This window comes from Pavona decussata, unplaced genomic scaffold (genome assembly GCF_977016875.1).
Source record: "Pavona decussata unplaced genomic scaffold, jaPavDecu1.1 SCAFFOLD_218, whole genome shotgun sequence".
NCBI lineage: Eukaryota > Metazoa > Cnidaria > Anthozoa > Scleractinia > Agariciidae > Pavona > Pavona decussata.
The window spans coordinates 522,933-542,341 of NW_028145623.1; the positions used below are offsets into that span (position 1 = coordinate 522,933).

Below are 19,409 nucleotides of genomic sequence, written 5' to 3' on the forward strand. Positions count from 1 at the left end.
GTCTTTGCTATATCAAAGATGGAGACAAAGTTTTCGGCAATAACTTTAGCAATACTATGGATGTTCCTGCGCATGCTTTGCTATCCAAAGTGCTAGTAAATTTTAAGGAATTTTATCTGTCTGCATCTTAATTCTTAAGAAATCTTAGTGTCATAAAAAGGAGGCACCGTCGTTGATTTCAAATCTAACATAAATTTTCTTTTCTCTTCTTAACTTTTGAGTATTAGGTAATTAAAATAGACGTGCTGTCTAAAAATAACTTTATTTATCACCCTCGAAAATCATGTTGACCTTGATAAAACGCAACAATAATGCTACGGGAATAGAACACTCTCCGTGAATAATTATTCAACAATCCACACATGCCCATTATACGTTTGCTTTCGTAGGTTGCTGCACAAGCATATATCTTGGTGAAATACACCCACTCGAGAAGTTTTGCACTAGTTTCAAAGGCTTTCACTGATTCATTGAATCCTACTGCATGCAAACATGAAGAAAATCTTTGTCTTTGTCACAGTGCTGTTTTCATGTGTATTCATATGCGTGGTAACCCCCAATTTTCCTTTTGGGATGCCAAAATTACGTTTGGGGAGCATCTTCTTAAAGTATCTGAGTTTCTCGTTACATTCCGAGATGCGCAGAACCTATACACAGTCGGCAAAATGAGGCACCGTAGTTCATTTGAAATCTAACATGAATTTTATATTCTCTTTCCGTGGATTGACGCAATAATAACATTTGAGTATTAGGTAATTATAATTAAAATAGACGTGCTGTCTAGAAACAATTATATCACCCTCGAGAATATCGTGTTGACCTTGATAAAGCGTTCTTTAATATAGCATTATATAATGCTATATTAAAGAACGTTTTATGATAGCGGCAATAGAATGTTCTCTGTGAATTATTATTCAACCATCAACACATGCTTATTATACGTTTGTTTTGATAGGTTGCTGTGCAAGCAGTTATCTTCGTGACATTTTTTTATATATTTACTTGTCAAGGTTGACTGCCAATTTTGGCTGTAAACAATATTGTTAAGTCTATCGGCTATGCGGCTTGACACCACAAAATACATCCACTCGAGAAGTTCGCACTAGTCTCAAAGGCTTTCGCTGATTCACTGAATCTCAGACTGCAAACATGAAGACAATCTTTGTTTTTGCGCTATGTTTGTACGTTCAAAATTGTTACGGGAGATATTTTCCTGGACACTTCTTTCGCTTCAAATCACGTGGTAAGTGTTGATTAATTAATAACACTGATGAGAGATGGATACATATCTATCTATAAATGTTTCGGTTTTCCAGTTTTTATCAGATCGTTTAGTCGTTAGGTAATGCATATATGATTGGTGCAGTTTACTTGAAAATGATTCATAGTCTATATACATTTATTTTCAGGCATACCGATCATAAAGTCTGAATTGCGTGATGCAGGTAAAAACTAGGGTTGAACGTTAGGGATGTTCTAACTAAAAAGCAATGAGTTAAATATAATTATTAGCGGTAATAGAAAAGTGCAACCCAGTCTTCAATGCATTTTATTCCCCCATGTAGTTTATTTTTGCATAGAATTTACAATATAACGTATTTTCCCGCCAAATTTTATACATACAGAACTGACGCCACACTTTGTCTCTTAATATCTAATAATAATTTTACCAGTTACTTCACGAATTGAGCGATTATGTTTGGTTTGTAAACTTCTGAGCAGTAAAGGTGAAACAAAGCGTTTTTATTAATGCCTGTTTGGTTTATCAACAGAGTTGAATAAAACTAAAGGTAAATTGGTCACTGTACATGTAAAGCGATTCGAGTGCTGACGTTTCAGGCGCTAGCTCTTCGGACTGAGGAAGGGCTAGCGCTCGAAACGCCAGCACTCGAATCGCTTTACAGTGACAAATTTACCTTTAGTGATTAAGACTGTTGATAAATCAAACATTCATTTCCACTCCCCACCGAGGCAGCACCGCAGAATCTTTAGAAACTAATCCCCTTATGTAATTCAGTTTATTGATGCTGTTTGTAAGCTTCAGTGACTTTCGTGACTGAATGAAGCAATTAACGCTAAAATATCAACGCTGTCATTTACCAAATTAAGATAACTGTGGAAATATTTGTTATACTCTCATTCCAAAGTAGAAAGTGTGCTGCATTCTCAATGAAAACAATAAGTAAATGTTGTTGAGTAAAATGTGTTTGCTTTCTAGCCTTTTCTATTTTGTTTCAGATATTTGTTCTAAATTATTCCTAAAATATTCTGGCGGAAACCAGCGTCTGAATTAGTTATACGCTCACATATCAGCTGAAATTTTTTTTGATTAAGATGACATTTTTTATAGTATAAAGCAACATCTTTTTTATTACAAAAGAATTAAACAAGGAGACGCAATTGGCTAATAGACGTACCATTGCATAATGACTAAAAAAAAAAAAAAAAAAAAGCTTTCATAAAGTAAGGCGAATGTCAATGCATCGATGATGTTATCGGACGTGCTTATATGAGATTAAGGACGCATACCTTTATTCAATCAAAATCTAGATTATAGCACTGAAAGCTGGAGGGCCGATTAGGAATTGGACGAATGGAAAGGAATGGCTGTTCCTTAAGTATAGACAACCTCGCGAGGAGGTGAACCTAACTTTCCGCTGAATTTATCCCTGAAAACGTTATGCTTCATCCTTTTCCCCGCACGAAATTTCGTGAATTTTTTTTGGATGGAAAGTAACCTCGGTTTTCAGTCCCACTTCAGGGGCAAGTTAAACCAGTTTGAGTATGAAATATGAAGGGTCCAAAGTTTGTGAAGGTGGATCGGCCTATCTAAAACAGAGATTAAGTGAAGTACTTGTCTTAAAATTGATTAATGACTCAGCTTGCCTAAGATTACAGTGTATATTGTTTCAGAGAGCTGCACCGTTATAGCTAAAGGGGTTTTTTTAAAGTAATTTGTTCGTGGAAAAAGAACAACCATTTTTTTCGCAGAGTCCCTTAAGGCCAGCAAAGATCCAGAGGACTTTATGAGGAAGAACTGTTCAAATTCTGCGGATTTTGCTCAGGAGTTCAGTAGTGAAATAGGTTTCGTTTTCGTCCTCCGTTCCAGTCGCTTTCTAAGTTGCTTAATTGGAGCATCCTGTTAGAACCAGCGCACTCGCTTGTCTTTTCATCGGTACTTACTTATTTATGAAAATGAAAAGGGGCCAGGTTTGTGGAATAAAATTTAAAACACAACCAATAAAAGGCAAAGCTAGTTCCAAAAATCACTCAACTGATTATTTACAATTGATATCTGAATTATATTTGTTCGTTGCTTTTCTCACATTTCCATTTCCTTCTATCAGTGACGTCACAACCTCCGGTTACTATTCAACCTGAATTTTAGATTTTTTCTTTTTTACGTATTTTTTGGCTAGTGTAGCAGTTATGATACAGGACTTTTAACCTTTTAATTTCCCAAATCCCAAACTCGACGACTTTCAAAGACCGATTACACTGAAGTGCACTGAAAACTCCGAGGTATATATCGTTGTCCGAATTATTGATTCGAGAATCATTTTACTGCATATTGTATTATTCTTCCGAATTTTTTCAGGGACAGTGAAACCTCCAGCTCCAATTGGTGAGTAAGGACTTCTTCTTGAAAAAACCTTAGTAATGTTTTGCTTCATTTTGGAAAGGGCAACACGTTTTCGTTTATTCTGAGTTACATCAGTAATTAAACGAGGCATTTTGTTTTTTGGACTGCAAATTATGTACGGCAATAATGACTCTGTTAGAAGGCTCAGTTCATATATGTTTAGTTCGATTAAAGAAAGTGCTTAGAAAGGAGCTAAAACATTTCAGCTGAGGTTCCAAAGAAACCCGTTCACAACATTGTTGCCAGTAGTTAGATATTTACCGCTTTTGGCACACTTTTGAAAATTTCACTGAATTCATATCTGATTCAACAATGACTCCTGCAACGGAGACGCCATAAACCACACATTATCTCACCCCAATAACTACATAAAATACTATTTCAGCCTTTGAATTCAAAAAACCTAAATTTAGCTTTTGACCTAAAACCTAAAACTCCTGCAACGGAGACGCTAAATTTAGCTTTTGACCTAAAACCTAAAACTCCTGCAACGGAGACGCTAAATTTTTACTTTCATAAATGACACCAAATTAACAAACAATCATCGATTAAATCCAACCAACTCATCAATCGCTGATTTGAATGATGAATACAATATTTTTGAACACCAATTTGGATAAAAAAAATAATCATTATGGTTGTTGTGTGACTGGATGCCGTTACTGTCACGCGTGACGTTGTGTGACTTGTCACGAAAATGGACAAAAACCCTGAACGTGGGGTGCTCGGTTGGCTGTTTACTTGCCTGGCCCCAGCCAGGTCTTTTTCCCGCCGCTGACAAGGCGGCTGTCCATTTCCCAGTTTACCTCTGGGACAGAGGGAGGTTGAGTTCGGGAAAGAACTCTGAGCACCCCGCTGTAAACCAGTAGGGCCTGAGCGGGCTCACCCTGGAGGTACCGTCCACTGGAAGACATCCCACACTACTCAGTAATTCACCATCTGCACAAGCCGTTAAACAGGTTTCAGTCAGGGGCCAGCTGACACCACCCTAAAGCTTCACCAAAGTTTGTGAACTAATATAATAATGGCCCGATTACCTATATATTACACTCAGTTCTGAAATTTTTACACTTGTGGTGCTATTTTTCTGTATATTGCGTAATATTGCTTGATTTGGATTAACACGCATGCGCTTTCATGCACACAACCCAAAGCGGACTGGACACTAGTTTGTTTAACACACGTGTCGGCCATTTTGTTGCCATTTTGCAAAGAGGTTGTATTTTAATGTTTATGGCTCCTGTTTTGGGATTTTTGAACATTTATTTTTCCACTTTCATTGTTCTGATGTTTGTAGACGCTTTTTGAGGTAAGAATATCATTTATCTTGCACACAACAATAGATTTTTTTATTGAATCGACTCGCTATCGAATACTCGTGAAACCGTGACTGTATGATAGAATGATTACACATCGACTAAATCCTTGATTGGGATCCAAGTATTAAAGGTATCACTGTATGATAGAATGATTACACATCGACTAAATCCCTGATTGGGATCCAAGTATTAAAGGTATCACTGTATCCTTTCCACTTTACCAAAGCTTGTTTCTTCTTGTAATCTCTCCTAATAACTTTATCGATTCTGAATAACTCCTGTTCAGCTTTCAATAATTCTGGTTCATAAAAACTACCTTTTATCTGTTCGTTGTTAAGATCTCTCAGTTTATATGTGATCGGATTCGTGTATTGTATTTTATCGATAATGAAGACCTCTTCTGTAAAATTGGGTGTATAACCCCGATCGAACACTTTTCTTTTGTACTTTGATATTCGAACCTTGTCACCAATTCGGAATTTTGGCTTGTTTGATACTGGTTTCAAATTGCCAAATAGATTGAAGTAAACAGTTCCTTCATTCTTTTTCTTAGATGCCTCTGTCGGTGTCATTTTTATTGAACTGTGTTTAGTGTTATTATACTGCTTCAATATTTTAGGCAAAATATCCAGATACATTGTATTGCCTCGAGCAGTGAATCGTTTCCACATTTTATTTTTAATCGTTCGGTTCCACCTTTCCACCACTGAGGACTTTTCTTCATTTTCAGTCGAATAAAGTTTAATTTTTTGCTTACTGAGCAAGTCTTTGAAATGTTTGTTGTAGAACTCTGAGCCTTTATCAGTCCACAGATACTTTGGTTTTCGACCCTCTTTGAATATGCTTTCAAATGCTTTCGTTATGGTCTCACCTTTTTTATCTTTTAATGGAACAATCCAGCCGTATTTACTAAAAACATCTATAGTCGTGAGAAGATACCTATTACCTTTATTCCATTTACTGAATTGTTGCATTTCAACAAGATCAGCAGCCCATATTTCATCAATATTATTTACAATAACACGCCGCCGAGTAAAGTTACGTCTTATGGGTTTATGCAACTCATTAGCTAATTCTTCTTGCCAGTTTTCCTCTTTACCCGACGGCTTTTGACGTTTTTTGGAACCCCAAGACCCAGTTTCTGTTTTGTATTTATTGTATTTCTTGCCAACCAATGTCCCCATTGTCGTTCGGAATATGGAACAGCATCCAATGACTTTACCATCTTTTTGTCAGCTTTTAATTTACATTTTTTATCATCTTTGCAGACAGAATAATCAACATCATGTTGCATGGCTATTGCATCTGTTTTGCCTGTTGGTTTATCATATATTTCCAATATTTGCCCTGTTTTGGGGTTATATTTGACTTGATTTTCCAAATCATTGTATGGACCAGTGTATTTATGACCAGGTAATACCCACCCAGCTTTGGGCTTTGGGAGCTTACCAATCATTTTGTGTATATCAATTGAGCCACCGCTTTTGGGACGACCCTTCATGCCTCTTTCATATTCATCCCAATTTGGTGTATGCCAACCAATTGAATCATAACTTGAGCATTTCGGTGTGTTGTGAAATTTGCTCCCAATTTTTACCATGCTTTCACATGGATAATTTTTGTATTTTTCTAATGTCTTTTTTCCAGCCTTGCCAGACCAAAATTGACTCGACAATATACCAGTATCTGTGCTAAATGCACTTTTGGCAATGTCACCGGATTTGTATCTATCAAAGACTTCCTTTGTTGATGGAATTAATGTTCCAACAACATCCATCGACTTCGATGCAACCTTACCTGGAGTACCCAATTGACCTAAAACATCGTCAAACAAACCACTTCCATCCAAATCTTTTCGATTAGTCTTGTATTTTATTTTTGGCCTTACCTTGGTTGATAATTTGTCTAACATATCTGCACCAGTATTTTGAATAAAAGGAGTTGCTTTTGAAATAGCGTAATCAATAGCTTTTTTTTGCAATTTAGGGTTTCTAAGTGCTTCAGACCCATAATATCGACCCATTTCAACCGCTTTCTTTCCCAACCATGGAATACCATGTTGAATTAACATATCAGCACCAGTTGATGCTAAAGTATCCATTATGCCCCCCCCTTCAGAGGGGCTAACTAGTTTCCCTGTTTTTTAACAAATTTGGTTTTAGTTATCCCACATTCAGCACATGTACAGAAGAACATAAGCCGACCATTTTTGGCTTGCTTGTAACCAGAAGGCTGAACACATTCTGTTTCTTTTCTCTGTTTAACACAATATGATTTCACCATTTTATATCACTATATTAGATTAATTATCATCAGAGTCTGACTCAGAATCTGTTACCAATGTACACCATAAACATAATTTTCCTGAAAATTCTGTGTATTCATCACACTCTTCACAATATCTTATATCAACCATTATACAAACTAATTAGATAATTTTTTAAAATATTGGATTATAAAATTATGATTGACACTTTGATTGTTCATGTCAAAATGTGCATTGTGGATTGTTTTCAATATACTTGTACCCTTTTGTCTCTCAAATAAATAATACAAACACCAATAGCCACATAATACTGAATCTCTTTCCTGGATTTCATCACCTGAATACATTAATCGTTTGCCACTTGTTGACATGAATTGCATAATTTCTTTTGGCATAATTAACCCAAAACTATCAAAATATTCTACATATTTGTCTCCGTTTCGATACGCAACCCAATGTGTACCTGGTCCAATCTGTGAATCCAGGTTAATGATACCAACTTCATCTTTTTTCATCTTTTGTGGTAGATTATCTCTGCTGTAAATGCCTCTGAAGTGTTTTATTTTGAGTTTTTTGACCCAGTCAATGAGTTCAAAGTTACTGAGTGGTTTATTTATGAATTTCACAGAATGTCTCCGATTAATGGAATCCCCTTGAATGGACTGTTTTTGCCTAACAACAGACCTTTTCCTTTTTTGGTTTTTTTTTTCCCTTTACCATACTGATCCCATGTACCGAAAAATGGAGGCGGTCTATAATTAAGTGGTAGGACCAAACCACCATCTTTTTTGGTTGTGTTTGGAACAAAAACTGGGACCGATCTTCTGGATCTACTTCTATCCACCTGTAACCCTTTGCCCATTAATGCATTCAAAACCATTGGAATGCCAATTGAAGCCAATAATGTCCCCAAAAAACCTCCTGATTGTGTCTTAGTTGGTTTAATTACAATCTGTCCACCAGTATGTATTGCATTGACAATTTGCTTCTTTTGTGCTTCAGTGAGCCAATCTTTGTATTTTATTAATTGATCAATTTTATTTTGAGGAATGAGGAAACCACCAAATATTTTATTGACTCCAACATTTGCAAGCCCAGAAAGTGCTCCAGTAGCTAATGGTCCAACTGCTTTCGTTGCCATTGGTAGTAATTTTGTGCCAATTTTGAATAATGATGACCAAAGACTGCCTCCTTGTTGTACAGCTTTTCGTATCTGTGTTTTGCTTATTTTAATATCTGCTCCAGTTTTGTTTTGCATTGCCTTTTTCAGCCTATTTATTTGTGTTTTGGTTAACATCAGCTGATCCGGTCCAGTTAATTCAGAACTGGATAATCTTATTGTTATTGCTGAATTGTTTTTTAATGCTTTTGCTAGTCTATCTTTTTGCCCAATTGATAGTGTTACTCCATGTGAATGATAAGTTGTCATATCTTTTATATAACTAACGTTACATTAATTATCGAAACAATAGTTTGCCATCTTTTTGAATGAGCTCCGCGTCTTGCTCGTATAATGTCAATGCATAAACTGAATATGCAGTTGCAGTTGTACCAGATAATTCATAGTGGAATGTCAGCTTTGTGGTACCATCTTTGATATCCATTTTTTGTTTTGTTAAATCGAAATACAAGAATGGGAATAGTGTTTTGAAATTGTTGACATTCAATAAAGTTCCTTGACTGTATTCATTGTTTGCATGCACATATTTGAGGACATCTCTGTAAACTCGAGTCAAATCAGCCTCTGGAGTGTAATGTACATCAGGATATTCATTGCCATTAGCCACAGATAAATGACAATTTAGCAATGTTCTGGGATCTGTTGATACACTAAATGTATTGTACAAAAATGGATTTACTGTTTGTGCAGCAAGATTTGCATCATTGATAATGAAAACAAATACATGCCTTGGCTTTGAAATCCCACTTGTTATCTGAAAATGACCACTTCTTTGTGTTGAAGAATTACTTCTCTCAATATTTTCTCGCAAATAAGCCCATTTATGTGGCTTCAAAAACTGACTCATATACAGTGATTGTCCTTCTGAATTGAAAGTGATTCTTGGTACAATAAGCTCCATTCTGGTAATAATTACACGACAATCAGCCCCAGCTTGCCATATTAGAATAGTATCAGATTCAATCTGCAAATTTAATTCCAATCTTGTTGATGGCAATAACTCATCCAACAATGCTTCAAAGAATGAGTATCGATTCAATGGTATTTCTGTATTGACAACAACTGATAGACCCAAAAGTGCTTTTCTTACAGCAAATCCTTTATTGTAGTTATCTTCAGCCGATCGTTCTTCAGCGTGTCGGTTTGTATCCAGATAGAAAAACTCATTTGTTGCTGTAGATTGAGCATATCCTGGACTATATTCCAATAGATTCTTGATATTAACACAATGATTTGCATCATTACAATCATATACCATTTTACCATTCAATCTTACATCGAAATCATGTATAAGACTGTGTGAACCATTAACAATACCATTATGGTCTTCAGCTGCTATATTTGCATTCTGCATTGTTTGGACTTTAAAACCAACTGATATTCTTGCATTATACCAATCAAATGGGGTCACTTCTCCTGTGTTGTCAACAACAAAACGATAACCATCTTTCTTTTGTGACCTATTATTTCCTGGATTACCAGTATTCAATGGTGTCTCCAATTGGAAGAAGACATCTTCATATCTCTCAATGTATTTTGGATTTCTGAATGATTTCATATATACAGATATGTTACATTATTTTCATTTTCTCCTTCTTTTGAGTTTTCCACCAGATATCATCCTATTAACTCTCTCAGCTATTTGAAAATCAGTCAGTGGCTGCTCCATTTTTGGTTGGCTCATTGTCACTGATTTTGTTTTGGAAGGTTGTTTTTTGCTCAATAATTGAATTATTTTATCACCTGCTTTATTACCAGCAAACTCACCAGTTTTGGTGACTGCTTTTTCAGCTGCAGTTTTGGCTCCTTTCTTAGCTAATTCTTTTGCTGTTTTTCCGAAAAGTTTTGATCCAACTGATCTGAAAACATCCATAATTCCTTCACCATGGATATGTTTCATCGCATAACGACCCAATTCTGGGTCAAAACGTGGCTTAAATTCACTTTGTCGTACCATATATTGATATATTATATTAAACTAGACCTGAGAATCAAGCTCATGAACCAGTCAATGCCATTCAAGTCAATTGGCCGACCCAAAGCGTCAGTCACTGTTATCCCCATTTCTGAAATAATTGATTTGGAAACTGGGCTGAATAATGCTCTTTTTGGCTCAAAAGTAAATGGATAACTCCTTGTTAAATTGTCAGTGGGTATCATTATCAGTGTATTTGTGAATCGTCCATCACTGAGGCTATCAGTTATTATATCACAATTAATGTCCAAAACGTCAATATCATTGGTAATATTTGGCAATTTTGTCCCATGTTCAGTTTGGTTAATTAACTTTGGTTCAAATCCAATAAGTGCTCCAAAATTAGAGTTTCTAATATCAAGCTGCCATTGGTTGTCCAGCTCAATGACAACTCTATATGATGAAAGCACAAAATATAGATTGATGCCCTTGCTGGAAGATGGTTTATCTCCATTTTGAATTATTGATTGAGTGATATAATCATCAAGATCATCATATGAATACATTCCATCAACAAATGTGATTGTTTCCCATTTTGTACCATTATCTGGGCTGTATTTTATTGTATTATTGTTGTATCCTGCATTGACATTATGCCACGAGTATGTCATTGACACTCGATCAACAGCTAGCTCATGTCTCATTGTTGTGTCAAGCTTCAATGGTGGATCAAATTTGATAATAAAGTCTTCAGGCCGACTTCGACCTATTTTTTGTCGGTTAACAGATGAAATATGTATCGCTCTTTCTTGCATATATACTTCAGTTATATAATTAATTATGTAACTGATTACGCGACCTAGCTAATTATATATTGTTGCAATAAATCAATGAGTTGTTTGTTGTTTATCAAGCCAAGTTGATTCAATTTATGGGCTATTTGTGAAAATTCCTCTTTGACTCCATTATTGCCAGCCAAAATGGATCCACCAAGCAATTCCATTCTGTCAATCAAATCATTAGCATCATTGAAATAAACAACACCAGAGCCCAATTTCTTGAATTTTTTGCTGTATTTCTTCTTTGGTTGAGTATAACCAGAACCTTTTTTGATGGTTTTCATTCCTTCTGGGATTATTTTAATGCGCCCTCTGTATTTTTGCAATAATTTTATATCTTCATCTATTTTATCAATTTTGTCTTTATTCTTGGTCTTTCCTTGGCCCTTGGATAAAGGACCCTTTTTTGTTCCAAGTTTTTTCAACATTTTGCCAATATAAGCATCGTAATCATTGATGTCAATATCTCCTTGCATAGAAGCTTGGAGAACAGAACTCGGAGGTGCAAGATCGTATTGCATCAATTTTTGGATTTCATCAATATCAAAACCAACATCCAAATTTGATTCAACATCAGGTGACATCATTAATGGTTTATAGCCAATTGGTAGCTTTGCTTCTGGTGATTGTGTTTCTGGTTGATAAGTTAACATAGCAATGTCTTCCAAACCTGAAGTTAACGCTTTTTGGTTTTTCTCCAATTGTTCAATCAGTTTGTCTTGTTTTTCATCAATTGTTTGTTTTGTTTCCTCTTGAGCTTTAATAATTGGTTTGAAAGTTTCTGATAAACCTTGTTGTAAATCTTGTTTATCATGCTTGTACTCCTTCAATGTATCTCTAACTTGTTTGGTTATTGTTCCAGCCTTAATCTTGGCTTCAGATAATTGTTTTAATCTCTGTAAATCCATTATATTATTAACTTATATAATGTATTGATATACATGGAAATCCCAAATTATGATAGACATGATAAAAACACTAATTTCAAAAGATTGTATGGTTACATGCCAAGTGACACGTTTCGGATGTTAATATGTGGTAATTCAGGATCTGGAAAGACAAATTTATTGTATCATATGCTGATGAAACCACTTTTGTATTATGATAGAATACATTTGTATGCCAAAAATTTGGAGCAACAAAAATACAAGGATATGCTACAAACATTGACTGATATATCAAATAGTGTCGGGTATAATGTCCTTGTTTGTAGCAATGATGATATAATTCCAGTGGAGGAATTGAAGGATGAAGATGCCCAGAAGATAGTCATATTTGATGACTTTATTTGTGAAAAAAACCAGAAACCATTGATTGATTATTTTATTCGTGGCAGACACAAGAACTGCTCTGTCATTTATCTGAGCCAATCGTTCTACAAAACACCAAAAGATATTCGACTCAATTGCTCTCATTTCTGTGTCTATGACTTTCCTAGCAGCAATGAAAGAGGTCTGATATCCCGTGAGTTGGGTGTCGAAAAGGATAAATACATTAAAGCAACCAAAGAGCCATTTTCATTTCTATATGTTGATAAGCCCATGAAGAGAATTAACAGGAATTTTTATGGAACAATATAACCAAATGATATAAATGGGAATATTCAACGAACATAGTTCATCGTCTTCTTTCACAACGGTTCCTCTTCAAGGAGCCGCTGGGCCTCAAGGAATAGGGTTTAAATTAACCCCAAATGGAAATTATGATATACAAAACAAAAAACTTGTTAATGTTAAACAAGGAGCTGATCCCAATGATGTTGTCACAAAGAGCCAAATACAATTGTTGGATAATGCTCCTGGTGATGTGCGAGCTAATAAAGCAGTAATTTACAGCAACAGTGGAAGTGTTCATACCAATAGTATTTATCTACAAGACACGCCAGACGGTGCTGGCAGCTCCAATGATGTTCGATTATTGACTGAGCATCAGTCTTATGAAAACATTCATCTTAATATACCAGATTTGAAAAACTTTGATGGCCATGGTGGACGAGCTAAAAGCGAAATAATGGTTACATCAACAGAACAACATATTACTGGACGAAAAACATTTTTTGATATTAGTGTTTTAAAACCCGATAATAACGATCAAGCGGCGAATAAAAAATATGTCGATGATGAGATTAAAAAAATACCATCACCTGATTTGTCTACATATTTGAAAAAAGATGGCACTGTTGAAATGACTGGAAATCTGGATATGGGTAATCAACAAATTACTCATCTTGGAGCCAATATACAAAATACATATGATGTCGTTAATTTAGGTTTCTGTGATACAAAATATTTACAAAAAGTCTCCAATAGTGACCTCGATATGGACAATCATAAAATCAAAGATATGGCTCAACCAACTGATGATAACGATGCTGTTAATAAACACTACGTTGATCATAACTTTCTCAACAGGTTAACACCCAATGCTCTTGGTGGTGAATTAGATATGAGAGGTCATAAAATAATCGTTCTTGGAAATCCTTCCGATCCCAATGATGCTTCCACTAAAGCATATGTTGATACAGAAATAGCTAAAATACCATCTGTTGGAAGTGATTTGAGTGTATATTTGAAAAAAGATGGAAGTGTTGCAATGACTGGAAACCTTGATATGAATAATAAACAAATCAAAGATATGGCTCAACCAACTGATGATAATGATGCTACTACCAAAAAATATTTTGATGACAAATTGGAGCAAAGTCATCTTGTCAGCAGCCATAAAACAAATGAATTCAAATATCTTACAGATACTGATGAAAGCAGTTCAGAATATAATATCACAGTGTATGGAATAGCTGCTTTCAATCAATCCCCACATCAGAATAAAAAAGCTTATGATATCACATTGATTAAAGACAGTGGAAGTAATGATTACAGATCAAGGATAGGTTTCAATATTTATACTCTTGCTATTGGAACATACACAATTGTGTTTGAATTCTACCCACCAGAAATGACTAATATTCAATTATCATGTACTGCTTCTGAAGCATACATCCACAAAGCTGTACAGCGTGATTTCACTGCTTATAGCAAGCTATTGGTTCAATTCAATAACAACAGCAAACAAACTCCAAATTACATCTATTTGACGATGCATGGAACAGCTACAGCGACTCCAGTACAATGTCATCTGGTTGTTTACGGTGTCAAAGATTGGTCAGATAGCGTTTATCCAGGAGTGTATGATGGCTTGGACAATGTAATGTTCGAATATAAAAATGGAGATATGGAGATGAAAGTCAATTTGGATATGAATAATAAGATTATTTCTGGTTTATTAAATCCGATATTTGATTCTGAAGCAATGAATTTGGGTTATTTTACCAACTTATTCAAAACGAAATACACTGGAACTATTGCCAGTGGTGTTTTCCAAAGAACAAATCCAACAAATAATTTTCAAATCGCTGCTGATGGAAATAACTTTTTCAATCTATACTCCATTGTTTTCCAAAGCAATCAACAAGTTGCAAATGCACAAATTTTGATAAATGGGAAAAAACAAGGTGAAACAACCAACACTGACACATACCACAGAATTGGAAACATAATAAGTGGAAGCAATACATTCGCTTTGCCTAAATCAAGAAAATTTGTCAGTATTGATTCTATGTCAATATTGGATAATATTGGAGCTGGAACTGCTGTTAATGGAACTTTTGAATTGAAAGTATTATACTCTGATTATTTTGATAGGTATCATGCTGACGATAAAAGTTGGTTGTCAAATATTGAAACTTCAAGTGTTGTTAACGGCAACATAAAAAATGGAGTTTTTGAAAATGTTCATGGTTACCAATTTGGAACATTAGGCCCGGTTAAAATAAAAAATATTGTAATTAATACAAAAAATCATTACCAATTTTCTTTTGTCGCCATTGCTAACAGTAAAACTTTATTTTCCCATTTAATACAATTTAATATGAGAATTGGGAGAAATTTTGTAACTACAAATACAACAATCAAACCCATGATAATTCAAATGGGGATTTTTAAAAGACGTCCAGGGTTTACTTCTCCAACTTTGAACCAAGAAGTCTCAGGAACTTTTGAAATTTATTTATCAACACTATTAATATAATGCCATACATTGAAGATGAAAATGGAAACCATATTCTTGATGAAAATGGAGATAAAATAGAATACACAGTAACTTATGACAACTTAGAAGATGGATACAAACACAGAGAATCTATCCATGTGAATGATGATGGTCATTTGGATACAGAAAACAGACATTTAGTTATCAAAGATGGAGTTAATTCAAATCATGCAATTTCACTCCAACAATTAATTAACAACAATGAAGACATCATCAAACCATATATTGAAACACAAATACAACAAGCTCTGGCTCAGTTTAAAGCTCAACAAGCTCAGGAAGCTGTAACGTTTCTCAACAATCAAGTTGCAATGAGAATAGGAAGAAAAAGTGGTACAATACCAAAAACAAATTACAAATGGATAAAATTATTGAGTAAAGATGACATTAAAGGAATCAATACATTGCAAGAGATTATTGTGACAAACACATATATCAGGAGAAATGACAGATATCATCATTCCAAATCCGATTTGGTGTCATCATCATTTGATCAATTGGAATTCTTCTTTGATGTGTCATTTGAAAACTATTATTGCTACTTCAAAAATCATCCATCTGATTGGACAATGAAGTATTTTGTCGAATATATTAGGATACAATTACCTGACAATAATGATAAATAAAAATATTGTAATCAAATTGTATAATGAAAGAATTGTCAGAATTGCAAGAGCACATTCGAACATCGATGATAGATTTTCACCGTAAATTGAGTCTTCCAATATTACCCAGACAGGAATGCATGATAAAAAGTATCGTAATATTCACATATTTGTATGAAAAACATTACAACACAGGTTTACCTGATGAAGTTTACAAAGAGTTAATTCATGATGGAATCGGATTAATTGGTCCTGGAGATGGATGGTTAACAGCTATTCTCCATCGATTATTTGGTTGGCAACCATATATCAGGTCTCATGGAATACTACATGATGCTTATGGCCAATTTTACAACAGATATCATCGTGACAAAGGATACATGTACACCATTAATGAGAAAAAAACATATCCTTGGATGAAAAAATGCATGTTTTTGGGTCAAATAACTGGTCTCTATTATTGCATCAAAAATAAGATAACCATATAATATATGCAAAAGAAGAAATTAATAATTGATTTCAATCATATTTCAAATCAATTATCAACAGAAGAAATTGATGAATTGAAAGCTTATTACATGACATATCACAAAAAGATGTGGATGTACAAAAGTGCATACAAAAGATTCAAAAAATGGGAATTCGCTGGTAATATTTCATCCATTGTATTTGCAACTGGTGGTATTGCATCATCGGTTGCAACCAGTGGAGCTTCATTATTGGCAATATCATCGGTGTCTGTCATAATTCAAGCTTATATGAAGCATAAAAAAGTTGAAATCAAACTTTATCAATGCCAATATGCTTTCCAAACTTATGGTCATTTATTAAATGAAATAAAAGAAATAATGAGAAATGGACATTTTGATAGAGATGATTTGACAAACAAGCTTACTCAAAATGATGATTTCATTTTGGATAATTCGCCGATTGTCGATAAATGGGGTGACAAATATGATAAAAAATATCAGATATTCACTTATGTTTGATTAATAATGTGCATGATTTGGGGGCCAATAATGTCCATAATTTTATCCCAATAAACATTGTATAATTTCATTGTTTTTTTGGATTTTGACAACTCAATTTGGGAAGAATCAATTTTCATCAATTGCAATATTCTATGCAAAAGATATTTCAAACTGATTATTCTCTTTCTTTTACCATTGATTTGTGGCAGTATTTTGTTTATTTCAACGAATATTTTATGAATTTTGAAATTGGTTGAACAACTGATTTCAATTTTATTTTTCAAAATAATTTTATCTAATGTATGCGACAAATGGTATTTTCTATTATACACTGTTTTCTTGTATATTTTGAACAAATTGGCATGAAAATTGATATATTCTGTTTTGTATTCTTCACCAACAACCTGTCCACAAGCAACACACGTTAATTGACATTCCATGTTTTTCAAATTCTGTGATCCACAACAATCAGGCATTGATGGTTGTTTCTCAACTTTGGATTCATCATGATATCCACAAAATTCACATTCATCTTTGCAATGCAGGAATTGGCACAGAGATGATTCCACCTGCTTGGAAACATCTTTTGGTTTTTTCAAAATGGATTTCATTTTTGTATAAATATAGTATATAATATAATTACACAAAAATGTTTTCGAAAATATTGAAACCACAAAAGATGATACAAAGTCTCGAAATCAAATATTTATCAAAAAACAAATAAAATCACAATTTTGTCACAAGTTTTTGTCGCAATGTTTTGATCACAAGTTGATACTATCATTGGATAGCATAATGACCATAGGCCAATGAGTGTATTCCATCTGGATGCAAATATCGTTTATCATCAAAACATGACAACGATGTCTTGTTGATTGTGTAACTACCCAATTGATGATTGTTGCTGCGGATTGTTTTCATTTGGTGAAATAATTGTTTCTCATTGAACAACACATCTTTGTAATCAAAATGTTGAATATCATTTTTGATGACATTCTTTTTGATTCCTTTGGCTGTTTTTCCACCATTGTTGTTATCTTTGATATATGAATACATTTTGGATCTCAATCCAACGAATTCAGTAATGGGTACACCAGCAGCTTCATCTTTGAATTTTCCAATAACTTTTTTATTTGTGGAGTCATAAAATTGATGATTTGATGGATAATCCGAGTTATCAAACATTTCTTTTTTATTCCAAAAATCGGCATACACATCTTCGGCTTCAATTTCATATGTCAAACTGTCTGTATCCGTAAACAGTAACTTAGCTTTGTTACCATATTTGTTTTTAACGAAATTGTAATGGAAATCGTACATCAATGTTTTGCTCAAATCAAGGATACACATACCAACATAGGCTGGTCTGTTGAGCATCAAACATTCTTTTATTTTATGGACTGCAACCAAGTTTTCATTAAAGATTTTGCTATTGATGAATGTTGGTTTGGAAGTCATTTTCAATAATTGTTTCTCATTAGTCACCAATTTGATGTCTTCTCGTTTTCTGATATTCTCCATTGTTTTACCGAAGACACTATTGTTCATCAGTTTGAAAAAATCTTTCTCAAAAGCATTCTTTGCATTAGTTCTTTGATGTGTATTGAAATCAATATATGTCTTCAACCAAGGACTTTGATTAAAGGATAATACACGGTATATTTTAGTCAATTTCAAACCCAATTCACGATACAATTGCAGATTACGATAATGTAATACATATTTTGATTTGTTTGCCAATGTTGGAATCAGTTTTTTGACTTGTCCACTTGTTATTCCAAATTTTTCTGCAATTCTTTGGCAATAATCTGACAGCATATTTGGTGCCACTTTGATTTGTTCAGCGCCACATGGATAATCATTATGCAGGTCATGTAATTCATGAGGATATTCCAAATCAACTTCCAATAAATATCCAGTCTTATTATCTTTGGGAATCGTTTTCCAATTAATGTTTTTTATTTGCTGTTTATTCAACCATTTGAAATTCCCAGTTGGAAGATGTTGTGACATAGCCCAACCATAGAGATTGTTTGCATCCAAATACATGATATGTTTACTGGGTTCATTTGGATTCCAATTTTGCATGTATTTGTTGTTAGCTTTGCCGTATCTATTGGCTATGTAACTGATTCCTCCACGCATGCCCTTTTCAACAAATTGATACATATCAATATCCGTGATTAATTCAAGTTTGACTTCAGTCATTTTCAACATTGCATCCCAACTCAATCCTGGAGATGTGAAATAATGACAAGGATCCAATCTATAGTATTCCAAACATGTTTTCCTGAAATTTTCAAAAACATCAGCCAGCAATAATACATCAGATTTGAGATATAAATCATGGTATTCGCCCATGGTTTTCAATTGAAATGTATTCCAAACATTTTGTGCATGACTGTATTCTTCATCAGTAATATTTGTATTATTCATTTGACTGTAAAATTCATCTTTGGTTGGTAATTGAGTATCATTGAATTTATCAAAATTACTCATAAAGTCATATGGATAAACTCCTTTTTGTTTCATTAATTGCAGTTTTTCATTTTGAAACACTTGAC

At 34.1% G+C, this 19,409-nt stretch overlaps 2 protein-coding genes across 13 annotated transcripts in view; one reads left to right on the forward strand and one right to left on the reverse strand.

The window, feature by feature from the left end:
- Positions 1-19,409, reverse strand: part of LOC146459589 (MAM and LDL-receptor class A domain-containing protein 1-like) — a 194,246-nt gene that overhangs the window by 36,966 nt on the left and 137,871 nt on the right. The gene's annotated exons all lie outside the window — the stretch shown is intronic.
- LOC146459590 (zinc metalloproteinase nas-15-like) overlaps positions 885-19,409 on the forward strand; it is a 64,395-nt gene continuing 45,870 nt past the window's right edge. For 2 of the 8 annotated variants that reach the window (XM_085089333.1, XM_085089339.1), the window contains exons 1-3: positions 887-1,243; positions 1,410-1,445; positions 3,599-3,625. In XM_085089333.1, the coding sequence (XP_084945459.1) occupies positions 1,150-1,243; positions 1,410-1,445; positions 3,599-3,625 (157 nt within the window). In that variant the 5' untranslated portion in view covers positions 887-1,149. Of the gene's footprint in view, positions 1,244-1,409; positions 1,446-3,598; positions 3,626-4,881; positions 4,953-19,409 lie in introns of those variants that run through there. The other 6 variants (XM_085089334.1, XM_085089337.1, XM_085089336.1 and 3 more) reach the window with 6 other exon arrangements.